The sequence below is a fragment of the Fundulus heteroclitus genome, unplaced genomic scaffold (assembly GCF_011125445.2).
Source record: "Fundulus heteroclitus isolate FHET01 unplaced genomic scaffold, MU-UCD_Fhet_4.1 scaffold_115, whole genome shotgun sequence".
Lineage (NCBI taxonomy): Eukaryota > Metazoa > Chordata > Actinopteri > Cyprinodontiformes > Fundulidae > Fundulus > Fundulus heteroclitus.
This window is the reverse complement of record NW_023396528.1, coordinates 337,769-363,299: the sequence shown is the minus strand read 5'-3', so window position 1 is coordinate 363,299 and position 25,531 is coordinate 337,769. Positions and strand designations below refer to the sequence as shown.

At 39.0% G+C, this 25,531-nt stretch overlaps 1 protein-coding gene across 1 annotated transcript in view; it reads right to left on the bottom strand.

Annotated features, from left to right (window-relative positions):
* LOC118558258 (FERM domain-containing protein 4B-like) overlaps window positions 1-22,744 on the bottom strand; it is a 40,459-nt gene extending 17,715 nt beyond the window's left edge. The window contains 8 exon segments of the mRNA XM_036128763.1: window positions 1,265-1,348; window positions 2,763-2,785; window positions 2,872-2,927; window positions 3,276-3,361; window positions 5,918-6,010; window positions 6,096-6,190; window positions 7,549-7,614; window positions 22,526-22,744. Of these exon segments, the coding sequence (XP_035984656.1) occupies window positions 1,265-1,348; window positions 2,763-2,785; window positions 2,872-2,927; window positions 3,276-3,361; window positions 5,918-6,010; window positions 6,096-6,190; window positions 7,549-7,614 (503 nt within the window). The 5' untranslated portion in view covers window positions 22,526-22,744.
* Between the last annotated feature and the right edge of the window lie 2,787 nt (window positions 22,745-25,531).

Below are 25,531 nucleotides of genomic sequence, written 5' to 3'. Positions count from 1 at the left end.
TGATATAGTTAGTTAACCTGACAACAGCCAGCTGCATGTATCGCTCCGCCTAGCTCCACTCACATACATCTGGGACATGGCTCATTGAAAGTGATTACCACAACCAAATTTTTTGTCTGGCCAATCAGGACGCAGGGCGGGTGTTTCCTGGATGTGACGTAGTGGAGAAGCCACCATGAGATTCCAACAACAATGGCGGCTCGCATCGAGGAAGCAAGCGTTAGCATTGATGCTGCTATTTCTTCCGTGTTGTCCAATCTATCTGATATTGTTTCATTAAAAGAACATCAGAGAACGCCTCTGAAGGCTTTTGTTGGTGGAAACCATGTTTTCGCCCTTCTCCCGACCGGATTTGGCAAGTTTTGTTTTCCGGGGCGCGTACGCGGACGCGCAACGCGGACGCGCCCGGAGCGGTTAGCAGTTAGCGCTAACCATATTAGGAGGCCTTTAGTCCTCGACGCGGTCGGCCCGGGATCGACTCCAACCCGCGGCGCTTTGCCGCCTGTCTTCCCCCCTCTTCCTGTCAGCTCACTATCAATAAAAGGTGTACCACTACAGTGTTTCCCGCAGGAATTTGCTTATGCGAGGCGGACCGACTCGCGGAGCGGGTGGGGTTGGGGATGGACGACACGTTTTCCGCGGACCGGCTCGCGGAGCGGGGGGGGGGGGTGGGGTGGACGACACGTTTTCGCGGACCGGCTCGCGGAGCGGGGTGGGACAACACGTTTTCCGCGGAGCGGGGGGGGGGGGGCGACACGTTTTCCGCGGCCGCCTCGCAAACATAGCGCTGCGGGAAACCCTGCACTAGAGCCGCAAACACATAAAAAAAAAAAAAAGGTTTTTTTTTCCTGCGTCGGTCTCATCAGCGTCACGGGTTAGCTTCAGGGTGAGTGGTTGAAATAGCACGTCGATAAAGATGACAGTCAAGTGGCTTATCCAATCATATGCAAGGAGTTTTGATAAGGCCCAGCCTTCAGTAAAGGCAATTGCTATGGAGAGGTCCCAGATGTATGTGAGTGAAGCTAGGCGGAGCGAGACATGCATCTGGCTGTTGTCAGGTTAATAGTTAGTTGGAAACACAAAAATAAAGTATTTGAATACATCCACTTGTTTTTCAATACTTTTTTCAAGTGGTGTTTGATTTGGACTTCAACTCAAATGGCTGTGTCACCACATTACAAAGAATGAATTAATGTATCTCAGGCTTACAGCATTGCCTAAAAGACTAGAGTAAGATTTCTTGTAAGATTTCTTGGAAGCTTACCAGAATGCAAGAGATGGATGTTCCTTGAGGACTTTGGTGGGGAGAGTTGGTAGCTTTTTCAAATCAGCTCGGGTGTTTTCATCGCTGAAACAGACGACAAAAAAAAAAAAAAAAAAAAGAACAGCTGTGACAGATTTGGAAGTTGAGCGGGTGAACAACTGACTTGTAATATTTCTCTCTAATAGGCAATAAGGTAAGAAAAGTCAAGAATTTTTATACAAAACAGTTAAGAAGCTGTAAGCTGTAGGTCAGTGTGATGATGAAGAGCACATTAATAGTAAAAATCAACCTTGCAACATTATCCTACTATTTAGAAATCTCGACTGCAACATTACAACTTTAACATTTAAATCTGGGATTAGACCCAGTTTTGTAAAATGTTTCTAAAACGTAAAACAAAGTATTTTATATATGAATATAATGCAAACCTAAAGGAAATTTGATGTTGTAAAGATTTAGTCTTGTAATTAGGCTTTGGTCTGTCATCAGTATCAACATATACCAAACTTCAAACAATTACAGTTTCAAAACAGCTATAATTGTATGTCATACTGTTCTTGTGTTTGACGTCATTTTAAATTGAAAGTTTCAAAGTTTTTCTTATGAGTATTTTCATGAGAAAGGCATGAGCCAGCATACATCTTGTGCCAGCCTATGCCTTCTTACAGTAATATTTTTTTAGTATTTTATTAAATCAAAAAAATCGTAATACTTGACTCAATATATTTTGTATTCCTCTGTATACAATGTTATCCTGGTATGTGACAAATTGAAGGGAACGCCTGAACTCATTTTCTGCTTACTCTGCTGTGCTGCAGAGAAAATGTATTTTGCAGTTTTTGGGTAATTGTCTCTTTAGTGGGGACAGAAAAAACATGAGGTTGCTCTGAGAAATATCTTTCTGTCCTAGTGAGAGACTACATAAAACATCATAGACCCAGGGGCTTGTTGGATGTTTTGGACATAAGATCTAGGTTTAAGCCAGTGTAACGTTTCTAAAGCTTTGAGTTAAACAGCTTCTTCCTCTGCCATCATTACCCAATGATGTGAAGCTGTGACACTTTATCAGTGGAGTTCAAAGTTTCTAGAAGCTCTTATAGTTTTTTCCACTACAAAATAAAAAAAAACATGTCTACACAAACGGTTTTGTGTTTACAGCCGGTCAGAACCATTTGGTAACATCCACAAAGACCTGCAGTATCTCTCTGAAAAACGTATGCATTGTGCATTATTTGAACACAGCTAATAGCAGCTTTGTGCATCAGAGAGGTGTCTTTTGCGCTGCAATCCTTGGCAACGTCGCAGCATTGTGAGATTCATTAGTTGTCTAGTGCAAGCTTCGCAACACTCTGTGGTGAGCCTCACAGGAGTACCGCTATTGATTTTTGTTGTCTGCGCCGGTGATGAACAAAGTGACCTATTGAATAATGGTCTCTGAAAGCTCACTATTAACTCCTCCAGCTGCAGTTAAATACTCCTACACATCATGTGCTCTTACCTTGTATAGTCTCCTTTAGCCTCCTGGTAATAAAAGAAGCATCCTATTAGATAATATAGTCTGCATACACCAGTTAACTAATGAATGGGGGACCATTAATAGTACAAACCTGCAATGCATTTGCAGCCAATCTAAAGACATTCTCAGTTTCCACTTCAATATCCCTGAGAAACATAAAGGGGGAAAAAATAATTAGGAATACATAAATAAAATGTTGATTAGTAGAGAGAAAGCTGTGCTGATCCAAACATAGATCATTCCCTGAGCTGCCCCATTGTAACCTCTGCCTGTTCTTGAAATGAAGTCTTGTGTTTTTCTGCTTTCACACACTATGCACTTTCCATTCCTGCCAGCAGAGTGAGAAAATTGTGCCCTGCAGTCATTACTGTCTGTTGGGCTGAGGCGCAGGGTTCAGAGACAGTGAATCATCCTGCAGCTGCTGCAAAAAACATCTGTAGCGGAAGATTTCCTTGTGGTTTTAATTCCCGGAAAACAGAGACAAAATAACACTTACGTTGTAGACGGCTGATTTCGCATTCAGATAGAACAACTCCACCGTTATGATGTCCTTCAGCTGTGTTATGTTTTCTACATAAAACCTGCCGAAGATAAAAGCAAAGATGACTTGTTATTGCTGCTGACAGTGCGTGCCTGTTTAAATCAGCAGCTTGTACTTTTCTCATCTTACAGGGCCATGCAAAGGTATTTACCCTTTTCCCATTTTGTCATATTAAATCCACAAACCACGTGGTATTTCGTTGGCACTTTATGCAACAGAACAACACCGAGTGTTGCATAACCATGAATGGTAGCAAAATGATACATAATGCTGTGTTCTACAAAATGAGGGTTTAAAAATACTTCTGTAGAAGTAGAAGTACCAACCCATTACTATAACTGTATAGTATGATGTTGATATTGAAAAAAATAGGATTTGGCTGTTTCACCACATATATATCCATTGAAAACAAACCATTAAATGCAAAGCAAATATATTAAGGTCCATATTGGTGCAATACTAAGCATCAACATGGGTTCCATGTAGCAGAAAATCTGATGCTTGGTTGCTTAAACCTATTGGTGTAAAACGTCAAACCTCAGAGACATATTATCAATAACCTTTTACTTGTTATTATTGGAATGTAAGTAAGTTACTTGTCTACATGATCCACCTGCTTGGGCTCAAGACTGGTAACACCTGCATCTGTTTTTGCTTTTTTTTCAATAAACCCCCTTTACGTAACTCTGTGTCCGGCTGAATTTCGGGTTCGCTCCTACAATCGTTACACAGCAGACAGTGTTGTCAAAATGAATGATTAATCAAAGCGATTAATTAAAGAAGGTAAAAGGGAAAATAACAAATAATCCAAAAAGTGCAATGTTGTTCTACGTTTATTTGTCTTAAGTTTTTGTCGGGGCCTTTGGCAAACAACTTGGTGCAGTACTGCCTCCAACCTTAGTCAAAATCACTCTGTTCGGGTGGTGCTAACTACCAGATTTTTTTTTGTTTGTTTGTTTGTTTCTGTTTCTTATTGACAAGCCAGAATAATAACAAGCTGAAATAAAACATAAGTAATGAGACTATTGTAAAAATGTAATGGAGCTAATTACATGAAAATGTAAGGAGTAGAAGTAATAAATAGGATTTAAAAATAATTGTACTTAGTTACTGACACCTCTGGTATCCGTTTTCACTCCTTTTACTCTGACACTCGTAAATTAATTCTAGATAATACTGATGGTTTTAAATAGAATAAACAACCCACATGTAACTAATTCTCAGTATAAATACAGCTGATCTGTGAAGGCATCAAAGATTTGTCAGGAGAATGCTCATATGAGGAGACTGATTGGCCAGGCAGTCTCCTCTCTGACTACAGAAGAAGCCCCTGATGGGGCGGGGTCAAGGCTCAGCTGTTTCCAATCACCACCTTCCATAGATACCCACACTCAACATCTACTCATCAGCAAATCTTCTGATTCAGTGAAACAGTAACTCCCCGCATCTAAGTTTCCTAAATATCTGAAAATGGTAAAAGTAGCTTTACTAATCCAGTGTGCTCTGTCTTCAGATCAAGTTCTGCCAGCAATGAAGCCCTAATCTGCTGCAACCAATCTTTCAGCTCTCATGAGCTCCAAAGGAAATCATCATTTGTGTTTTTGCAATCCATTAAGCCCTGAAACCCATATGAAACCAACTACTGAATGAGAATCTGCTTGTGGCCCCCTTTAATGTAAGTGTCAGACATCATTAATGAACAAACAGCATCATATAAACCAAAAATAGAAGACAGATCAAGGATCATGTGGACTAGAAGTCAAAAGCAGGGTTTGGTATAAAACAGTATCCCAATATTCGACCATCTTACTGTGAGCTCTGTTAATCCCTTATTCCAAAATAAAGAGCTTGGGGAAAACTGCAAACCTACCGAAATATGACAGTCCAGCTAAGCTAAACATGTCGGGCAAGAAGAGAATCAAGGAGAGAAGCAGCCATACGGTTCACTTTGAAGGAACTGTGAATATCTGCAGCTCAGGTGGAGAATCTCTCTTAGGAAAAACTGTTAATTGTGCACTCTTTAAATCTAGCCTTCTTGGAAGATTGGCAAGAAGAAGTAATGAATAAAATAAAGCCACAAGTCCCATTTCAAGTTCACCTCAAACCTCGTTGGAGACAATGCACATCATCCTGAATACACCATTGTCACAGTAAATCATGAGATCAGAGATGATGGGAAGAAGGATAAAGGGAAATTCTGAAAGAAAACATGTTATATAATAATCTAAAAGACTGCAGACGGTGACAGAGATGGCTCTCCAGTCATAAACATAGAGCAAGATCAGAGATCAAAGCAAAGTCATGTTAGAATGGCCCAGTCAATGTCAAGGCCTAAATCTGATTTTATTTTTATTTATAAAAACCTTTGAACCTTACATACTCCTTTCCTCATGTCTGAATCATGCATTATTTGTGTTTGTCTATCGCATAAACTTCACTGTAAAAGACATTGAACTTTGTGGGTGTAATGGGGGAAAAGCGTGTGAGAACAAGCTCCTCAAAAGCACCAACACAGATTCTTTTTTCATAATAAAGCCAGCAAAGTAGCGCCCCCTGCTGGTGAGTCAGAACATTACATGAAAAGATGAGTTAATACCTGACGAGAAAGTTCAGAGAAATGGTTCCCGGTTTCTTTGAAAAGTCGTGTTCAAGTACCCTACGATCCATCTGCAACCACTTACACTGACCACTGCAAAAGCAAACATATGCACATAGTTAAAGGCAAATCTGCAAATGTGATGATTTCTATTTTTTTATGAGTACAATTTACGTACTTGTCATCAAAAAATGCAAGACCGAAGAACTCCTTCTCTTTGAGGTTGAAGTGTGAGGATACCAAGTCGAGGAGCTCATATGACAGTAGCTTAGGCTGTGATGGAAAGATTAAGATTGATGAGTGAGAATTTACTCAAGAGCATTTTGAAAGGATGGTGATCTTTCTTTTTATGCTCAGGATATTGTTTGTTAATAAAGAAACTAGAAACAGACGTTTTTTGACCTAGACCCACGTTTCTTAAACCGTGAAAAATGGGAAATGGCCTGTACATGTGTAGCACTTTATGAAATCCTAAGGACCCCAAAATGCTTTTACACTACATTCAGTCATTCACCTATTTACTCACATAATTAACACACTGATGGTGATGAGCTACATTATAGCCACAGCTGCCCTGGGCAGACTGACAGTGGTACAAGCAGAACTATTGGTACTTGGGATGCCTTTGTTGGTATTCACAAGAAATTTTGGTGCTAAGTATCTAAAAGGTAAAATGTGTAGCAAAGAATAGAATAGAATAGAATAGAATAGAATAGAATAGAATAGAATAGAATAGAATAGAATAGAATAGAAATACCTGTATTGTCCCACAATAAGGACATTCAGGCGTAACAGTGGCAAAACACATGGGCACATAAGTAATATGAATAAAAAGCTAATTTAAAGTTAAGTTCTAAAGCAAAAACCTGTCAGAAAGGGTAAAGAAATGTAATTATTATTAATTGATTATACAGATAATAATATTCAGATAAAAAATGCAATGTTCAAGTTATATAGAGGAAAGACAGGAGGCGACTTACAGAATTGTACTCTTATCTGTAAAATAAATATAATTACCTGAAGCAGTTAAAAGAATCAAGTAGGTCAATTTACACTGAGTATTGCGTCAAACAGATTCTGTACTACTCAGAGGAAGCGCAGAGGAGCGTATTTCAAGAACGCCTTAGAAAGTGAACATACAGCAGCCATAATGAATTTTAGAGTTTTCTATCTTTTCTCTTAATTTTTTCAACTTGGGACTTAAAACCTACAATTTATAAGAATATCTACATATTGTTTTATTTTTTGAGATAACAAGACTTGTAAATATAGTGGCATTTTAATAATGTTATATTTTTTCAGTATAACCTAAAATATACTGTGAGAAGAAATTGAGGTGTTACTTGTAAATAGACCATCAGCCTTTCCTGAGATCATATCAAAGCCATGACACCAGCGTCCATGCCTAATATGCAAATCTCATTAACTCAAATCAGAGAAATAGTGGATTCACCTTGATGATAAATGTTTCATTATGTTCAGCAGTTGTTATCAACATGGGGTGGAGAATACCGAACATTCCTTCAAAAACAGAACCTCAAGTCCTCTGACTGTAACTACAACCTTTCTCGCTAACAATACAGATCTAAAGGTCTTTACTATGCGTTGTTTTCTTTATCTTGATACCATACCTGAACCAGCAGCTCAAGCTTTCTGTCATCCAGCAGCTGAACCTGGCACAGTTTACCGTCAGTCATCTGCAGGGGGGAGAAAAGAAGAAGAAGGTCAGGGCTTGTGACACAGATTTGGAGCGATCAATAACCGCAAAGCAAATTAAAAAGTTGTTATTGTGCGCTCATCATCTGCCAATATGACAGTAAACACCTGAAAGCTCTTAGAATACTTGTATCATCTAGAAAATATTGCCGGACATTTGGTTTTTCTTTCATTTTCTTACTTTATATATAAGTTTGGTCTTTTTCAGAGTTGAAAAGCATCCACCTTCCACATCATGCTTCCAAGACTCAATTCATATACATTAAGCTCTAGGGTCATTTTTTTGTGCCAACTTTGAAAATTAATGATTTAAAATAGTTTTCTAAAATCTACTCTCTGTATATGGTAGGACAATGTGGTCATGTAACTCAGCACTTAGTGTTAATTTGCTTTCATTAGGGGTCATAATATGTTGCATTTTCATTAGCATACCCTGGCCCAAACCAGGGTCAGAATCCCAATCAATTTATATAGAGCAGGGGTGTCAAACTCATTTTGGTTTAGGGGCCGCATACACCTTAATCTGATCTCAAGAGGGCCACACGAGTTAACTCATCGCAACATTAAATATAACTAATAAATGTGGACTTGTTGTTGATTTTTATATTAAATTAATTTCACTTTTAAACAATATATTATAAATAACCTCAGCGTTTTTAAGAAAAGTATGTGCAATTTCAACAATACTTTTACTCAGTTAAACATTTACTTAAGTGCATCATGCATAAGAACTGATCACAGTGATTGTACAATGTTGAAAAAAATTTATTCACATTTTTTGGAACTTAAAAACATTGTTCTAGATGACAAAATACATCAAACAGATAAAAATTAAGAAATTATTTAAAATCAATTTTCCACATCTGAAGCTCAGTGCTACCATCTGCTGATTAAAACACAGCGCCCCCAGTGGACAATATAGGAACTGCAGATGTTCAATTAAATGAAGTACTTTCTTTTTTCAATAATTGTTTTATCATTCTCTTCCTTTATTCTCCTCTTTCTTTCACCTTTTCTTTTTTCTTCTTGTTCTTCCTTTCCTTTCCTACTTTACCATTGTAGTGTCCATATCATTTGAGATATTCCCCACATGAATCATAATAAAACTATTCACATTCATAAATCAAATGGATCACTATGGCAAAAGCAGTACTGCTCCTCTTGTGAAAGTCAAATCTAATTAGCTCTTTTTGGCATTAAGACAAAAATTCTTATTGCCACCATGCCAGACAGGACACTGAAAAAAAAACATGTGTTGTTTTTTTGTTTTTATAATGATAATGCATTTAGCCAGCGGGCCGGACTTAAATTGTTCGGTGGGCCGGATCCAGCCCGCGGGCCGTATGTTTGACACCCCTGATATAGAGGGTATTGTAAAAATAAAAATAAAATGAAATTCATCTGCTCTTCTGTTTAATTTAGTATTTCCTCTCAACCAATAGTCACGAACAGCCAAGTACCAAGATAAATAGAGTGATATATTATGGTTTAGCACAAGGGTGTATAGCATGGATGTAGGTTGAGACTAATTGTAACAGCTGGCAAAGAGATGGGGGTCCGAATTGGTGGAGGGGTGAGTTGACCCAGAGTTGCATGGGGGGTAAAACGTTACTTTCAGCTGCCCAATGACTCAGTAGTTAATGCTGTAATCCTATTTAGAAACACTGCCATGACAATAAAACCATTGTTCTGAGTATTTGTTACCATAGTAACCAAAAGAAAGGATCTGAAGTTTTTGCTTTTAGCTTCTTTACAGTAAGATTAAAGTAATAAGGATTATACCAGTCTGTATTATTCCTATATTTTATATCAATTCAGGCAGCTTCATAACATAATAATTCAGATAGAATAGGATAGAATAGAAGAATCACTAATCACTTAAAACATGCAGGATTTTGTGCAAATCAGAACCGTTTTCTTGCATTTGTTTTTTCATTGGGGTAATAAAATCTAAAATAGAATAAATAATACACAATATAATAGCAACAAAGTTTTTGCACTGAAAAATTAAATGTAGTAATGATAATGTAAACCCCTCTTCTTTGTACAATAGATAAAACTACACACTGTTCCAGAACATATCAAAGTCATGTATATATATATATATATATATATATATATATATATATATATATATATATATATATATATACTTCTCACTTTAGCTAATACATGATAATGCTGCTTAGAAACATATATTGTTCCAGATCTTCCAATGATAAATAGTACACTTTTAATTTAAATAATTAGTCTGATGATAAAGAACAAATCCACCAGGAGCTGTCATTGCAAATAAAGTACGGAAAGGCTTTTGTCAGTCCATGCATCTGTTAAGCAAATCATGATTTAGACTCAGCTTCCTTATAAATTTCTCTGATACCTCCAAACATGATTAAAAACAAAATTATATTTGTTGGTGCAAGATCAACTCCATCTTTACTCAGGATAAAGTACAGCTGACATGCTAGGGAATGCGAGGTTCTCTATACACTGGATAAATGAGACAATCGTGCAAAAGTGACAGATTGAGGTTAACCTGTTTAACAACAACAAAAAAACAGCTCCCACCTGGGGAAAGATATCCAGCTCCCCAATTTGACAGAATGAGGTTGATTGTGGCTTCTAACAGTTGCAGAGAATGTAGCAGGTACTGTACCTGAAAGGCCTCTCCGGGGAGGGCGCAGGTGCGGATGCATCCCTGACTAGCTCTCATCCTTTGAACAGCGTCTGTTCGCAGATGCAGATGGTAAAACTGCTGCCTCTGACTGACTCTGCTGCTGGCGAACGCGGCTAACAAGAAGACTGCTCCATCCTGAATATCGACAGGAGCAGCCGGGCTTTTGCTCCATGCACTGACGGCTTACAGTGTGAACTCAACAGCTGACCTACAGTAACGAGGGCTGTCTGATCCAGACTCCTGACCAACAGTATAGGGTATTATTCCCTCTTACTGTAAGCAGTAAATGTCAAAGGGGGAAATTGTTCAGCCATGTCTAAACTATGTAGCTGTTGAAACCGGATCATTCTCTTTTACGTCACCAGCCTTTCACCATTATGTTATATTACTGAATGGGTTGGTCGACGGAACAAACAAGGAGAACTATGTACAAATCAACAGATTTGTTTTGGAAACTCAAAAACATACACAGTTGGACCTTCAATCAGTAAAATGAGCCCAGATGCACTTGAAAACAGTTTGTTTATAAATTAGGCTGGCTAATTCTTTCTTCTAAAATGGCCCCCAACCTCAGCCTTATTAGAAATGTGAAGATTATGCTTAAAATGCCAGATTTCACCAGAAAACCCAAATATTTCAATGATCTTCATTGTTTCTGAACAGCATGATAGAGCATCAGAAGCTCCAACAACTGTGGGGTTTCTCTGCAACTTACTAAGAGGTATTTATCAAAATAGTAGACGTGGTGAGTAATTGAGCATGTATGCATACTTTTGAAATTGTGGGGAATCAGACAAATGTTTATTACAGAATTAGTTTTTTTAAATCTTGAGTAAATCTTTCTGCCCCAGTCAGAAGAAAAATTGCCCCGATTCACTAAATGCTTAACAAACCTGGTGAATTCTTTGAATGACATCATCCATGGTTTTTCAAGCTGCACTTTGTCAATTGCCTTCCCTTCAGGAAATGAGTCTGTTTTATTACTATGGCCATAAATTTTCTTTTATGATCTAAAGTAAAAGTGTGCATTTAATAAATCAATTTAATTTCAAGCAGACCCACATGGGACAGTCACAAGAACATGATTACATGGATTTGAGCTGGATTTAGTTATGGCTGCATCTCAGTGGGGTCATGTTATTTGTCTCTGTTAAAGGGAGACAGCGCCGAGTACTAAACATTGACCACTAGAGGGTGCTAGAATGACTCTTTTTCAAAGTGAAGAGATTTACGTGGGCAATGGCCTCTCAAGCAACTTTTATATGCAGTTATGGGCTCAGCTGATTTAGATAAGGTAAGGGAGGTTGAAGAGCTGCCATTTTTAACAGCCCTCACGATTAATCATCCGAGAGATTACTGAGATTATTGCTTTTGATATCAGACAGAGCAGCACAGGAATCCAGAATGAGTTGATAATGCAGTTGCTTAGGAGCGCCAGACAGAAGAGGCTGTTCATCACATTCAGACACAACTGACCCCAGATCAGAGCGGACCACCCGTTCAGGCTGCTGGATTTAAAGTAATTTTGTACTGAAGTCCACCTGGCATCTGCAGATTTATATTGCAGTGCAAAAGTGGTCATTCTCCTTGAACTGCACATTTACTCATGTTACAACAACTTACATGGTGTTATATCAGATTTTTTTGTGATAAACATAAAACTAGGGTGGAATTATAAGGGGGGAGAAAAAAAAAAACATTTGTTTAATCTACTTGTTTCCAAGAGACAAAACTTAGCAGTGCTATTTTAAGTTCAGCTCCATTTACTTTAACACCCCTGGTCAACATACAGTTCTGCTAAATATCTTCCAAAGTCCACATGTGTGTAATTTAAATGCAACATGCAGTGGTTCTGTGAAGCCCGCTGCGGCTTGCTGGAGAACATGATGCTGTCCTTTCGATGGCATCTTCATGATGCCGTTGATGAAAATAGCAGACAGGTCAGGGTAAAGTTGTGAAGAAGTATAAATCAGACCTGGGTCATGAAATAACACTCCAAGCTTTGAACATCATCTGAAGATGCCAAGCAAATGGCTACCAATTTATAGAGGTCCAAAAAAACTGACAGGAAGGGCAAAAAGTGGATTTAAAAGAGAGGCACCAAGTGGCATATGGTGACTCTGGAGGAGCTACAGACATCCACAGCTTAGTTGTGGACTCAAAAAACCTGGGCGTTATTGAAAGGGTGGCAGGAAGACAGCTACTGTTGAAAGAAAGCCCCAAAAGTCCCATTTGCTGGTTGCCACAAGCGTTTTGGGGACTCAGGAATGCATATTTTCCCAAGGTAACATGCATAAATCGGGCCATGTGTCACAGTAGATTTCAGATTCATTGCTTAGAGTGCACTTGAAATAATGACTTAAACTATGAAAAAATTAATGACCTAACGCACCCAGTTCCAACTTTAATTTATTGAACTGGACCTACAGTAACCCCTAACCCTGCATTTTTCATCACAGTTTCAGTCTCTTATGTTCTAACCACAACCTCAATGTCTTTATAAAGGATTTAGGTGATGGAGCAATACAAAGTAACTGTGGATAAAGGAAAACAAACTGGAGAAATGGAAAATGACACCTGCCTATTAAACATGCAAAGCCCAACATAATTCCCCTGAGCCCACCAACCCCATGGAGTCACATGGTGGCAGCATCATGCTGTGGGGATGCTTTTTCTTCAGCAGAGACAAGGGAATTTGGTCACAATGTTCTCTGTAAAAATATTTAGATAGCATGCCATTTGCCTACCTCTTGACTATGTTCTGCTCTGTGTCAGTCTATCACATACAACCCCAAAGAAATCCATTTAATTTTACTGCAATGTGACAAAAAGTGAAAAAGGTTTAAGAGGTAGAAATACTTTTGTGAGGAGGTGTATTAATTATTGCCGGCATAGCTCATTATCCAACCTGATGTAATGCACACAGCTTCAATAAAGGGGCAAGCCATTGACCCCGTAGACTTAAGACTAGAACCGCACCTTTAAGATGAAAGCACTTGCGGCGTTTTTGTTCATCCCTCCGGAGAGAGGACAGTGAGAGAGTATTGACCCCAAGGGTGCAAATTTGGCTCTTTTGAGGCCAGTCATTTTATAAATATATGAAAAAAATACCTCAGCGGAAACTCAAAGCAGGTACACATGTTTTCTGGGTGCCCTGCTGCAACTCTCGTCGTGCTCGTTTTAAGTCCTGACCGTTTGATGAGTTTGCTCACATCACTAATTCCAATTTCACAATCTTCCCAGAGGAAAAAATGCCAACCTCCAGGTGAACAAAAGGCTTAACAGGAGAATCTCTCTGTCTCCTGAGTACACGTCTGTCAGTATTTAATACGTCACACTGGTTAAATGTCATGTCCAGACTGCAGCCTGTCTTATCTTGTTTTCCGAATTTAATGCATTATTGATGAGGGCCGATATCAAGTCACAGTCTGCTGCCTGCTCTTCTGTGCTCTTTTAAAGACACATGATGTAATCAAGAAAAATGATACTTTTTTACGCTTTAAAATAAATAGTTTTGATTAAAAAATAATTATCAATGCATGTACATCGCATCAACAGACAAAAATGTAACAATAGAGAAAAAACAAAAATGCATGTAGCTAGAAACAGAGATTAAAACAGGATGTGACTCCCAGTTATGAAATGATGCATACTAACACACAGTATGTTCCGTGTTTAAATTTTTATGGGATCTAACATGAAAAGCATGTGTTGTTATGGCTTTCTGACCTTTGTTACCTGAACCCGAGTGTTACAAAGAGCTCTTGTAGGAAAGCATTACAGATTTTAAGGTTCCTTTAAGAAGCCTTAGGGAGACCTACAGCGGTACTGACCACTTCTTCAAATAACACAGAATGGGGCTTCCATGATATTTTGACATAATTTATGATGTTCTCTGTAATAATAGTCAACAGAAGTTTTTATTTTTGGCAAAGAGTACAACTTTTTTTCTTCCCATGTTGCAAGTATTTAAACTGGGTGTATAAACTGAGGCCTATTTTTGTACCCTTAGAACTGCAGATTTTTTCTGTTTTTGCTTTTTTTGGTCCCATTTAAATGTTTAAAGTCTTTAAATAAATGTTAACATCACACAAAGATAATAGAGTAAATACGTCAAGCAGTTTTCAAATGAGTATCTCCTCATTTCATGTAATGGCCGCGTCAGTGGCACAGGTGCTATGAGTTTGTTTTATAACCACCAGGTGGCTGGTTTAAAACCCGCTCTGTCCGCCTCAGTCATCGTGTCCTTGGGCAAGACATTTTTCCCACTTTGCCTGCTGCCAGTGGGCAGAGGGTCCGGTGGCATTGATTGTCTGGGGCCTCGCTTCTGTCAATTTACCCCTGGGCAGCTGTGGCTATAAATCTAGCTCACCACCATCAGTGGGTGAATGTAGTGCTTTGGGGTCCTCAGACCTGATAAAGCACTGTACAAGTGTAGGCCATTTACTATTGTTTAGCATTTATTGATGGAAAAAAGCTTTCCAAATGAACCTGCCTCTATGTGAAAAAAGCAAGAGTGAAGTCTCATCCATATGGTCAGAAAAAAAAAGACTCAATTTAAGCAGAACGAGTCCAAAGAAGGGCCAGACACATCTCCACTGATCCCACCCACCCAGGCAATGCTGTTTGCCCCTCTCCCATCATGTAAATGCTTCAGAAGCCTCAAAGCCAAAACAAATAAACTCAGAAACAGCTTCTTCCCAAGAGCTGTGAAGGCAATCGCCCCCTGATAGGAGACTGCAGTGCAAAGCTTTAAAATCACCCCACTGTAGCCCGATGTATATTACAATCACCTCAATGTTACTGCCTACTTGCACACTATCATCTCTGAATATCTAAATGTACATTGCTGTAGACAAAGCCTCAGATCATCATTGTTCAATAAGTACCCTACTACCTCTGTTATCTGTGACTCTCCTGAACACGCAAAAAAAAATTTAACCCTTGTTCATTGCCTGTTTCTTTGTCAGTTTTTTCCTTCATTATGTGTAATGTGAACCGGAGCAGTAGTGGTAACACGCGGTGGCAAATAAAACATTCTTGATTCTTAAACAAGCAGTTCATGTTTTAAAATCCACCTAAGTCGCTAAATTAAAGCTATTCTACAAAGAAGCGTGGACCAGAATCTCTCCACATCAATATAAAAGTAATATTCTATGAGGTAAGCAACAAATCTGATGTTTATGAAAAAGAAAAAAAAAAAACATATTTTTGGTGATCATTAAGAATGTGATTGATTAATTGAGAAATTAGTCTATTATACAATAAAAAGTAATTAAAGGCATACTGACTGCAACATTTACTGAAATTTTAGGCAATTCTTTTGTTGCTTTGTACTAGAATATTCTACCTGAAGGATATTCATCTTTAATTCCATGTTAGCATGAAGTAATGTGCCATGTTTCTGTGTTGGCTGCAGTTAGACCACCAAAACCTCTCTCTCTCTCTCTCTGTGTGTGTGTGTGTGTGTGTGTGTGTGTGTGTGTGTGTGTGTGTGTGTGTGTGTGTGTGTGTGTGTGTGTGTGTGTGTGTGTGTGTGTGTGTGTGTGTGTGCGTGTGTTGGTTTGTGTGAGTAATTCAACTGAAAACAGATGTTACTACACAATTTGTGGATTTGTGGGGAAATAACAAATGCTGAACAGTCACTTCCATCAAAGATTACAAGCAGTCATCAAAACTGGATAAGAAGTTGGGGAGGCACGATCAAAGAACACAAGCCAAGCCAAGAGAGAAAAGCACAAGGCATCACATGGCTGAACATTGGTTAAGGTCCAATGCATTACAAGTCTGAAACTTTGACTTACTCTATTCTGTAACTGTGCTGCAAAGACATTTTAACTAAGTAAAGCACTCCACATCATACTAAGCACACCAATAAGATGTTGCAGTCTGTGTTTCTGAAAGGGCACGTCAGGTTTTGAGGAAACTGGCTTCTCAGTGGGTTACATAACACCAATGTAGTCTCAGTTTCAATCTAAGCATGACTTTAACTATATAAATAAATAGAAATAAAAAAATAAAACAATAATAAATTTCCTTGAAAATTTGTCAAAGTGCCACATTAATGTAACGTCGCTGATTTACCTCTAGTTTGCATATAATGATAATAATAATAATAATAATAATTATTATTATTATATATTATATATTATTATATATATTATTATTATATTATTATTATTAATTATTATTTGTAGCCACCTTTAAGGACACTCAAGTCAAAGCGAAAACAAAGACACAATCTGTAGAATTTAAGAGTCAGAAAATAAACACAATGAAAATGCAAATTAAAATAAAATAAAAAACTAACTGTGTAAAAAAACACATTTGTTTAGGGTTGCCTTCAACTGTTCTAGTTGACTGAAACACCACTAGTGTTTTTTTTTATTTTTTTTTATGTTCTATTTTCTATCTACATTTTATTCCTACTTGCTTTTATTCTGTTTTATTTTGCTATATTTTAATCATGTAAAGCACTTTGCATTGTCTTTGTACTGAATTGTGCTATATAAATAAATTTGCCTTGCCTTGCCTTGTAAGAATAAAAGGCTTCACAGAAAATTAACACAACGGAGAGACTTTCGTCACAAAGAGGCCAGTTTAAAAAGATAGATGTGAGGCGGGATTTAAACGTGCCCAGTGAGTCAAAGTTGCCTTTGGATGTAAGGTGGGAGGGAGTTTCAGAGTCGGGGGACAGAGTGGCTGAAGGCTCTGTACCCCCTGGTGGACATGCGAGCTGGAGGAACAGTGATGTTGATGGATGATGAGGATCTGAGAGTCCGCCTTGGTCTGTGAATGTGGAGGAGGCCAGTGAGATATGAGGGAGCGAGGTGGTGGATGGCCTTGAACGTGAGGAGCTGCATTTTGAAGCCGATACGATACTTGAGGGGGAGCCACTTTAGCTGCTGAAGAACAGCAGAGATGTGATGGACAGATTGGGTTCTGGAGATGATCCGGGCAGCAGCATTCTGAACCAATTTATGGATAGAAAAGTGAATAAATGCAGCTTTTCTATCAGTTTTTTTTTTTTTTTTGGCACGTCAGTTAGGTTTTCACAAATCTATGCTCTGTTAATATGTATCACAAATTTACCACATTTGGTTAGTAAAGAGTAGATCATCCAACTGTAACTAATTACTTCAAAATGTTTTATTCTTTTCAGAACATGTTCTAATAAACAATGCTTTTGTAATCAATGAAACAAAAGTGTAAAAAAATATATATTTTTTTATGCTTTTTCAGTCCTGCTAACATTATAAAGTAACTCTGCAAACAGAGTAAATAGAAGACTCGTGAACACAAACTCCAATATCAAGCAAAGAGCTGTGCTGCTAATGGCTGCCATGAGCTGAAGGATACAGCGCAGGTTTATCTCCTCATCTCACGTCTCATCATGACTCATGCTGTCAGCGGTCAAAAGGTATCAGTCTGTCGTCATCTCTCAAAGAGAAGCCGTCTGGCTGTTTGTGATATCCCGGAAATTTATCAACACAAAGAGGCTCCGGATATTATGGAAGCTGTCTGGTAGAAGTGCTAATTTGGTTTATGCAACTCAAAACTTAACTGAGATGCCAGGAATAGGTGGAATTTGAGTTAATTAAGTCATCTCGCTTAACATTTATTTATTTATTTATTTGGTTTTAAGGCTTGCCCTATATATTGCAATGGGTCCTTGGGCATTTTATTTTTGAACAATAACCCTTTCTATAAGTATTGTATTACAAACTGCAAAAGCTATCAACAATATCCCAGTCTAACTTTGGGAGTATTTTATATTTTGTGTTTTTGGACCAATGTATTAAAAAAAACAGCAATTTGAGCTTGTAACGCACCAATCAGTTGGTCATGACCATGCGTCCATCCACTGTCTAAACCTGCGTATAAGTAGTCCCTCCCCCTCTTATATCCTCACTTCTTCATCTACATTACACTAGTTCCCCAATCCTATGTTATCCCTTTCCGTTCATAGTGATAACTTATTTATTGCTACCATCCAAGGTGGATCAGCAGCGTAACTCTGGGGTAGTGTCAGTTTACACCCATCATTCTGTGTCGGGACCTTTGAATAGTGAGCACGGCTTAAAAAAACGTGTTGATTATGAAAGAAAAGGATGTTTGGATTTGATCATTCCTATTTCAAAATCTATAATAAACCCCTTAGTTAAACTTTAACTAGGTCATTCTATGATAAAAAGAGATTATTTAAAAAAAAAACTGTTTGATGTTTTTGAAACTTTTAACCTTTTTTGTAAAAACTTAAGAAAAGCATTTTTATTCTTTTTTTGGCCTCAGAACAAACGTACAGTGAGGCTGAAAACCAAAATATATAGAAGGGTAAAACCTGGTCTTACATATTCAACACTGATTATTATATTTTTAAAATAGCTTTGACCCGACCTGAGTGAATTATTAGTTATGCGAAGAAGGGGGTTGCCAAGAGTGGCATTCATGTAGTAATTGCAACAGTCAACATGGGCAACATTAGCAGTTTTATTTCTTGGTGTTAAAATTAAGAAAGGGTATGCGCTTGCCTGTAAATCTCATAGCAATTCATCTGTCATCGATTGACCTTTTGTTAATACCAGACAAAAAGATCACAGGGGTTGAGGAAACAACGTGGTAGCTGCTTCACTTGTGGCGAATGGACGGAGGGAGCCAGTGGAGCATGTCAGTTAGGGCTGTAAACTGGCTATTATTGGCTCAAAACAATAACTGGAGAGTGAGAGCAGCCTCTAGGGTTAACAACTCAGACTCAGGAGGGTGATGGTGAGTTCAAATGTCACAGCTGAGGGAGTGGCCAATGGGTTGGTAATTGGGTGATAGTAAAACTGAGACTACCTTAAATGATTAGAAAAATATATCTTCTTGTTATAGTCTTATCGTTATTATCTAGACGGATTTAAACGTGAATGAAAAGCTGCACACAGACCATGACGAAGACCAGAAACACCAGTGCTACATATGAATCTAACTTTCTCAGTTTTCCTTGTTTTGACACATTTAAGCTTGTCCTAAAGAAAAAAAAGAGAAAGACTAGAACCACAGACCGCAGAGTTTCATTACACAACACTGCAGTAACTTTCTGCAGAGCTCAGGGACATGGCACTGAGGCACGGATGTGAATGTTTGGAGGAAAACGGGACACAAAAACTATTATACCACAGTTAAACTGAAACATGACCATGTATTTATTGTCCTTGCTTCCCTCTAAGAATATTGATATGGCTCTGATAACATTTACAAAATGCTAGATCAGCTGAACCAATCAATTTTAAGTCACTTGCTCATAAATAAGACGCATTACCGAGCCCATATCCTTGTTATTTGCTAACCTGTTACCGCTCTGCTGTAGGATTTCATATTATAATATATATCAGATTTGCTCCCACTCATAAGTATGTGAATACAAGATTACTTGCACATCCAAATATAGATCTCTTCCGCTCTGTCTTTAGCTCATTTTTCATCAGGTCTCAGGAGGCTTTGATTCCTGAATGGAAAGTTTCCAACTGAGTGCTGAGACATTTCTCCAAGCACCCAGAAGATAAAGGATTATCTCTGACAACAAAGTCAGCATGTTCATGTGTGTTGGGCTGAGTCCCTTCCATACATTGTATTTAAAAAAGCTGATGCATGTATTTTGTGGTAACCCTTTATATGTCAGAAATGGACAAGAATTCGACTATGGGGATAAACAACACAGGCATCCTCTCCTCTCCTCTCTATTCTGACGAATAGAGAGAATAGAAAGTTTCACGCTGAAAGTGTGTTACACAAGCCCAACTGCCAGACAACAATTCCTGTTTACTCTGCTTGGTACTTAAAATACACCCTGACTGGTGTCTCTTCCTTTAGCTCAGAGATTACAGCAGCAGGAAGCTTCAAGTTCATTGTCAGTATTCATTCCCCCTTGAACATTGCTAGGATTTTAAATGATAGGTCAACACCAATTGGTGAATAATTGTGAATAATGGTACATGGTTTTTAGGTTTTCACAAATATAAATCTGAAGTCAAGGCTTTTACATAACCACCCTTCCCTGGAATCCCAGCAGCAAGTCTTTTGGGGTATGTTTCTACAAACTTTTCACAACCAGATTGAAATATTTCCCGTTCTTCCTTGCAAAATACCTCAAGCTTTGTCAGACTAAATGGTCTGCAAACTATTTTCAACTCTTACCAAAGATGTATAATTGAATTTAGGACAGGACATAGGCTGGGCCATTGTAACACATGAATATATAAACCATAGCAGCTCCTGTTCTATGTTTAAGGTCATTGCCCTGCTGGAATACAAACTTGCACCGCAGTACCAAGTTTGTTTCAGCTTTCAACATGTTTTAATGCATTATCATCTGTGTATTATTTAGCTCCATCAGAGAAGCATCCCCACCGCATGATGCCGCCGCTGCCATGTATTACAGTTTGGACGGTGTGCTCCGGGCGATGTGGAATGGAAGTTCTGTACCAAAGCTTGGTGTTGATCTCTGAGCCGTGCATCTCTGCAGCTCCTCCAGAGTTACTATGGGCCTCTCGTCTAACCTGACTCCGCCAGATGGATTTGCTCCGCATATCCGTCTGGAAACCTCCCGTTGAAGTAATTTTGGGAAGGGGCGAAAATACTGGTTAGCTTATTGGCCTATGTTGGTGATAGACGGGCCAAATAAACCAATCAGATCAACGAAGCATATGACGTACTAACAGCGGCGACGAAAACACAACCACAAGCTCTTGCCGAAACCAGTCGGGAGAAGAGCAAAAAAAAATTTTTCCCCTGAGAAAAGCCTCCAGAGCAGTGTTTTGCTCTTCTTTCAGTGAAGAAATACTCTGTAATTCCGATAAAACTTGCTCGATAGCCACGCTAACGCTAGTTTCATCGGCTGTAACCGCCATGTTCTTTAGACTGAACTGTCGCGCTTCTCGTTGTGTCACACCTCAACCCGCCTCAAAGCCAACGCTGATTGGACGTTCGTTTGGTGAACTGCTCCAAATTTTCTTTAACGGAAAGTAGCCAGACTGATCTGCGAGTGAAACCTTGAAAGCTCACGAGATCAGGATGGTCTCACGAGGCTACCTCTCGGCTGCTTCTCTGATTAATACTCTCCTTGCCCTGCCAGTCAGCTTAGGTGGATAACCATGCTTTAGTTGCTTTGCAGTTCAATTTTAATATGATGGTTAAATCAGAGTGTATCTATCTATATGACTCTGACCTGCCTCAGGTGTGTTCCCTGATCTGTGTGATGTTTTTTTTTTCTGCACTAAGTTTCTCTAACTTCTAAAGCATTCACAAAACAGTTGTGTTTCAGCTGAGATGGTCTCTGTTTACTAATTGGAGGATTTTTGAAGGGAACTGGTTGCACTGGATTACATTAAGGGAAATTTATTAAATGAAAATAGGGACCAATGAAGAAATTAAAACCACGTACTATATACTTTACAGTATACAATTATGTTCTACTTTTGTGTTGGTCTATAACATTAAAACGAAAGAAAATACATTAAGGGTTGTAAAGCTGTCAGGGTAACACAACACAAAGAAGCCATTCTGATATAGTTTATGAGGTGCATACAACAGCCCACCTGCAGCATGAGGGTTATAACATGTTTAGATTTGTTGTACATCCTGACAAAATTTAGTTACTGGCCTGAGCTTCAAGTCAAAGAAAATCACATTAACTTGTCAAGATGGTACCAGGATGGAAAAAGATATATCAGCAAGTGTAATCCACGGCTCTACAAAAAGGTCAAATGATGATTCAGAAGGCATTTTTAATATTCACCAAGACATTTCCTGAATCAATTTGTATGCTATGACTCAGCCCAGCGTGGTTTATAAATCCTTTTTTTTTTTTTTGCATTAAAAAAAACATGTCTGAATTTCCCAAAGCATTCTTATCCATTAAAATCAGCTATATGTCCCACTGTTGGAGCCCACTTTACAGGGCCACAGTGCGGGGAGAACAATGAGGCTGCTACTTTAGGTTACTGTACATGGGTGGGTTCCACCTGAGCCCCATGCCTAAAACACATGTGTCAAACAAAACCAATCTCGTCTCCTTGTTTCCCGAGGAAACGCGAGAGACGAACCCATGCAGTTGTAATTCCAACTGATGCTCTCGCCTCGGATCACATGCATGCATGACTGATCCTACTTTGTCTCCTCACGGCTCTTTGAGGCGCTTCAAATCTGTCCAGACGCACCAACAATCGCCTTACCTTTGCACCCCTTGGCTGTAAATATATCCCGCTCTAAGTGCAGACAAGACGGACACTCTCCGGCATATTGATCCGCTCCGTTCAGCTTTGTCCGCGGCCGGTCTTGACCGGGAGGAGAGCCGCCGTGTAGCCGGTGCCCATGCTCATCATCCGTTACGAGGAGAGCGCACACACTCACCACGCCTTCACCCGCCGCCGGCTATTATGTGAACAAGCCCCGGTCCCCACTCCCTCCCTCCCTCCCTCCCTCCCCTTCTCTCTGCCTCCTCCCTTTACCGCTCCCTCTCTCAGCGCCTCTCATCCAGCAGCTGCCGGCCGGCCTGGTTCACACTGCATCCCCATAATAATGAAGCTTGATGGCGTGAAGGCGGTGTCCCTGCTGCATCCCTTACACGAGCTCCATTTGGTCCATGCGTGGTCAGTTAGGATGTAATTCTCCTCTGATCGCATATTTAAAAATAAATAAAACAGTTTTTGTTTCTATGTATTGCTTCGTTTCAATTCAGATCTGTTGGGTCATATTTTTTCTAGAAGTCTTTTCTTTTCTTTTTTTTTACACTCAGCAAGGTCTTCAAATCATTAATTGATGATGTCTTTAGTATCACTTATGCATTCTTTTCAAGTGTTACCATAGCAACAGCTTCTTCACTTCTCCTTTTAAGAAAAAAAAAAACTCATGTCATATCTTAACAGGACACTGTAGTAAAGGAATAAGAACATGTTTACACTTGCCCATAGCCCTACAGTTTTATAGTATTCCCCCCTTTCAAATATATTACATAAGGCGCCTTGCAAGAGCATTTCTTTCCCATTTAATCACATTAGCTTCCCTGGATTGGCTTCCTGTTAAATCAGCAATATCATTTAAAATGATCCTTCTTCATATATCAGAGCTCTGATTACGCCATACGTTCCTAATAAAGCACTTTGCTCTAAGACTGCAGGTCTGTTGGTGGTTCCTAGAGTCTCTAAAAGTAGAATGGGAGGCAGATCTTTTAGTTATCAGGCTCCTACCCTGTGGAACCAACTCCCAGTTTTGGTCCGTGAGGCAGACACCCTGTCTACTTTTAAGACTAGGCTTAAAACTTTCCTTTATGACAAAGCTTATAGTTAGAGTGGCTTAGGTTATCCTGAGCTATCTCTGTAGTTATGCTGCTATAGGCTGCCGGAGGACATCAGGGTCTATTATTTCTCCTACTGTTCTCCAGTTTGCATTGTTTGTTGTTATTTCAACTTTTAACTTCTTGTTCTCTCTGTCTTTTTTCTGTTCATGGTAGGCACACCTGGTCTGGCGTTCTGTTAGCTGTGACACCATCCAGGGGAAGCAGATCATCTGGCATCACCATATAACATAGAAAGGATTCCTAGATTAATGTGTGCTTCTGTGCTTTTTGTGTCTCTGCTCTTTCTTCTCTAACCCCCGGTCGGTCGAGGCAGATGACCGTTCACACTGAGCCTGGTTCTGCTGGAGGTTTTTCCTTCCTGTTAAAGGGGAGTTTTCCTCTCCACTGTTGCTTCATGCATGCTCAGTAATGAGGGATTGCTGCAAAGCCATGGACAATGCAGACGACTGTCCCCTGTGGCTCTAAGCTCTTTCATGAGGAGTGAATGTTGCTTGTCAAGACTTGATTCAATCGGCTGGGTTTCCTTAGATAGCAAACTTTTTGACCATCTGTCTGTATTATTTGATTGAATTTGACTTTGTGAAGTGCCTTAAGATGACACGTGTTGTGAATTGGCGCTATATAAAGCCCTATTGATTTTATATTGTACACCAAAACTAAGTTATACATAACTATAATTTATAAGGGAAATAATATATGAATTTCAATTCTATTAAACAGCTGCAAGTGTTTTGAGGTAATTTCCATCTAGAAAAATATCTTTGCCCCTTCTTGCTAAGTTCAGACAAATTCCTTGGGAGCATGTGTGAACATCTATTTTAAAGTCTTGCATGAGCTCCAGTCTCAAGACTTTTATAGTCTCTAACAGGTTTTCTTTGCCATGTGTTTAACTCTATTAATATTAAGAGCAGCTTCTATGTCACTGCTGGAAAAAAATATCCAGCAGCAATGCACAACATGACGCTGCCTCCACCATGTTTTTCAGAGAGGATTTTGTGTGCCAGGTGAGGTGCAGTGTGAGTTTTCCACATATAGTGTTTTGCATGCAGGCTGTAAAGTTTAATTCATCTCTCTGCCCAGAGCACCTTCTTCAGTATTTTGCTCTGGCTTGTGACAAAGTGCAAACTTGTGGCTCTCTTTCGACAATGGGTTTCCTAATGTTCAATAAAGGTCAGATGTGTGAAGTGCACAACAAAGAATTTCTCTCTCAACAGATTTGAACACGTGAGCTGAGGATTTCTGCAGCTCCTCCAAAGTTGCAATGAGCCTCTTTTGTGAAGCTCTCTGAGTACGGTTTGTCAGTTATAGTGGTCAGGTTAGATGTATGATTCTGTTTGCTCTCCAGTTCCCCGCTAATGTTCTCTTGCACACATTTGAGGCCTTCACAGAAAAGCTGGGACCCAAAGCAGAACATCAGTTAGGGGCTCTGCAAGCACCATTCGCCCCATAAATATTGTTTCATTGTGTATTTACACCCAAAGGTTCCATCATTTACTAATAATCAAACACCAGAATAAATCATATTATGGCACAGAATTTACTTTGTACTCAAAATATTCTCTTTGTCATATCTATTAAATAAATTGTTGAACTGTCTGCCAGTCATGTCTGGTGTTCAGGTTCCCAATAAAAATTCTATAGAGTCAGAATAGGAGGGGTAAAGTTTGATTAGCAGCTCACAAACAACTCCACAAAACTATCAGTTATGGACCTATTCAGTACATTAGAATATTATTGAAAAACTCTTTAATTCAGTGACTCAATTCAAGTGAAACAGGCTATATAGATAAATTACACACAGACCAATGTTTTCAAGCATTTATTTCAGTAAATAATTTAACACTTAATGTTGATAAAAACATGTGATGCCGATAAACACATC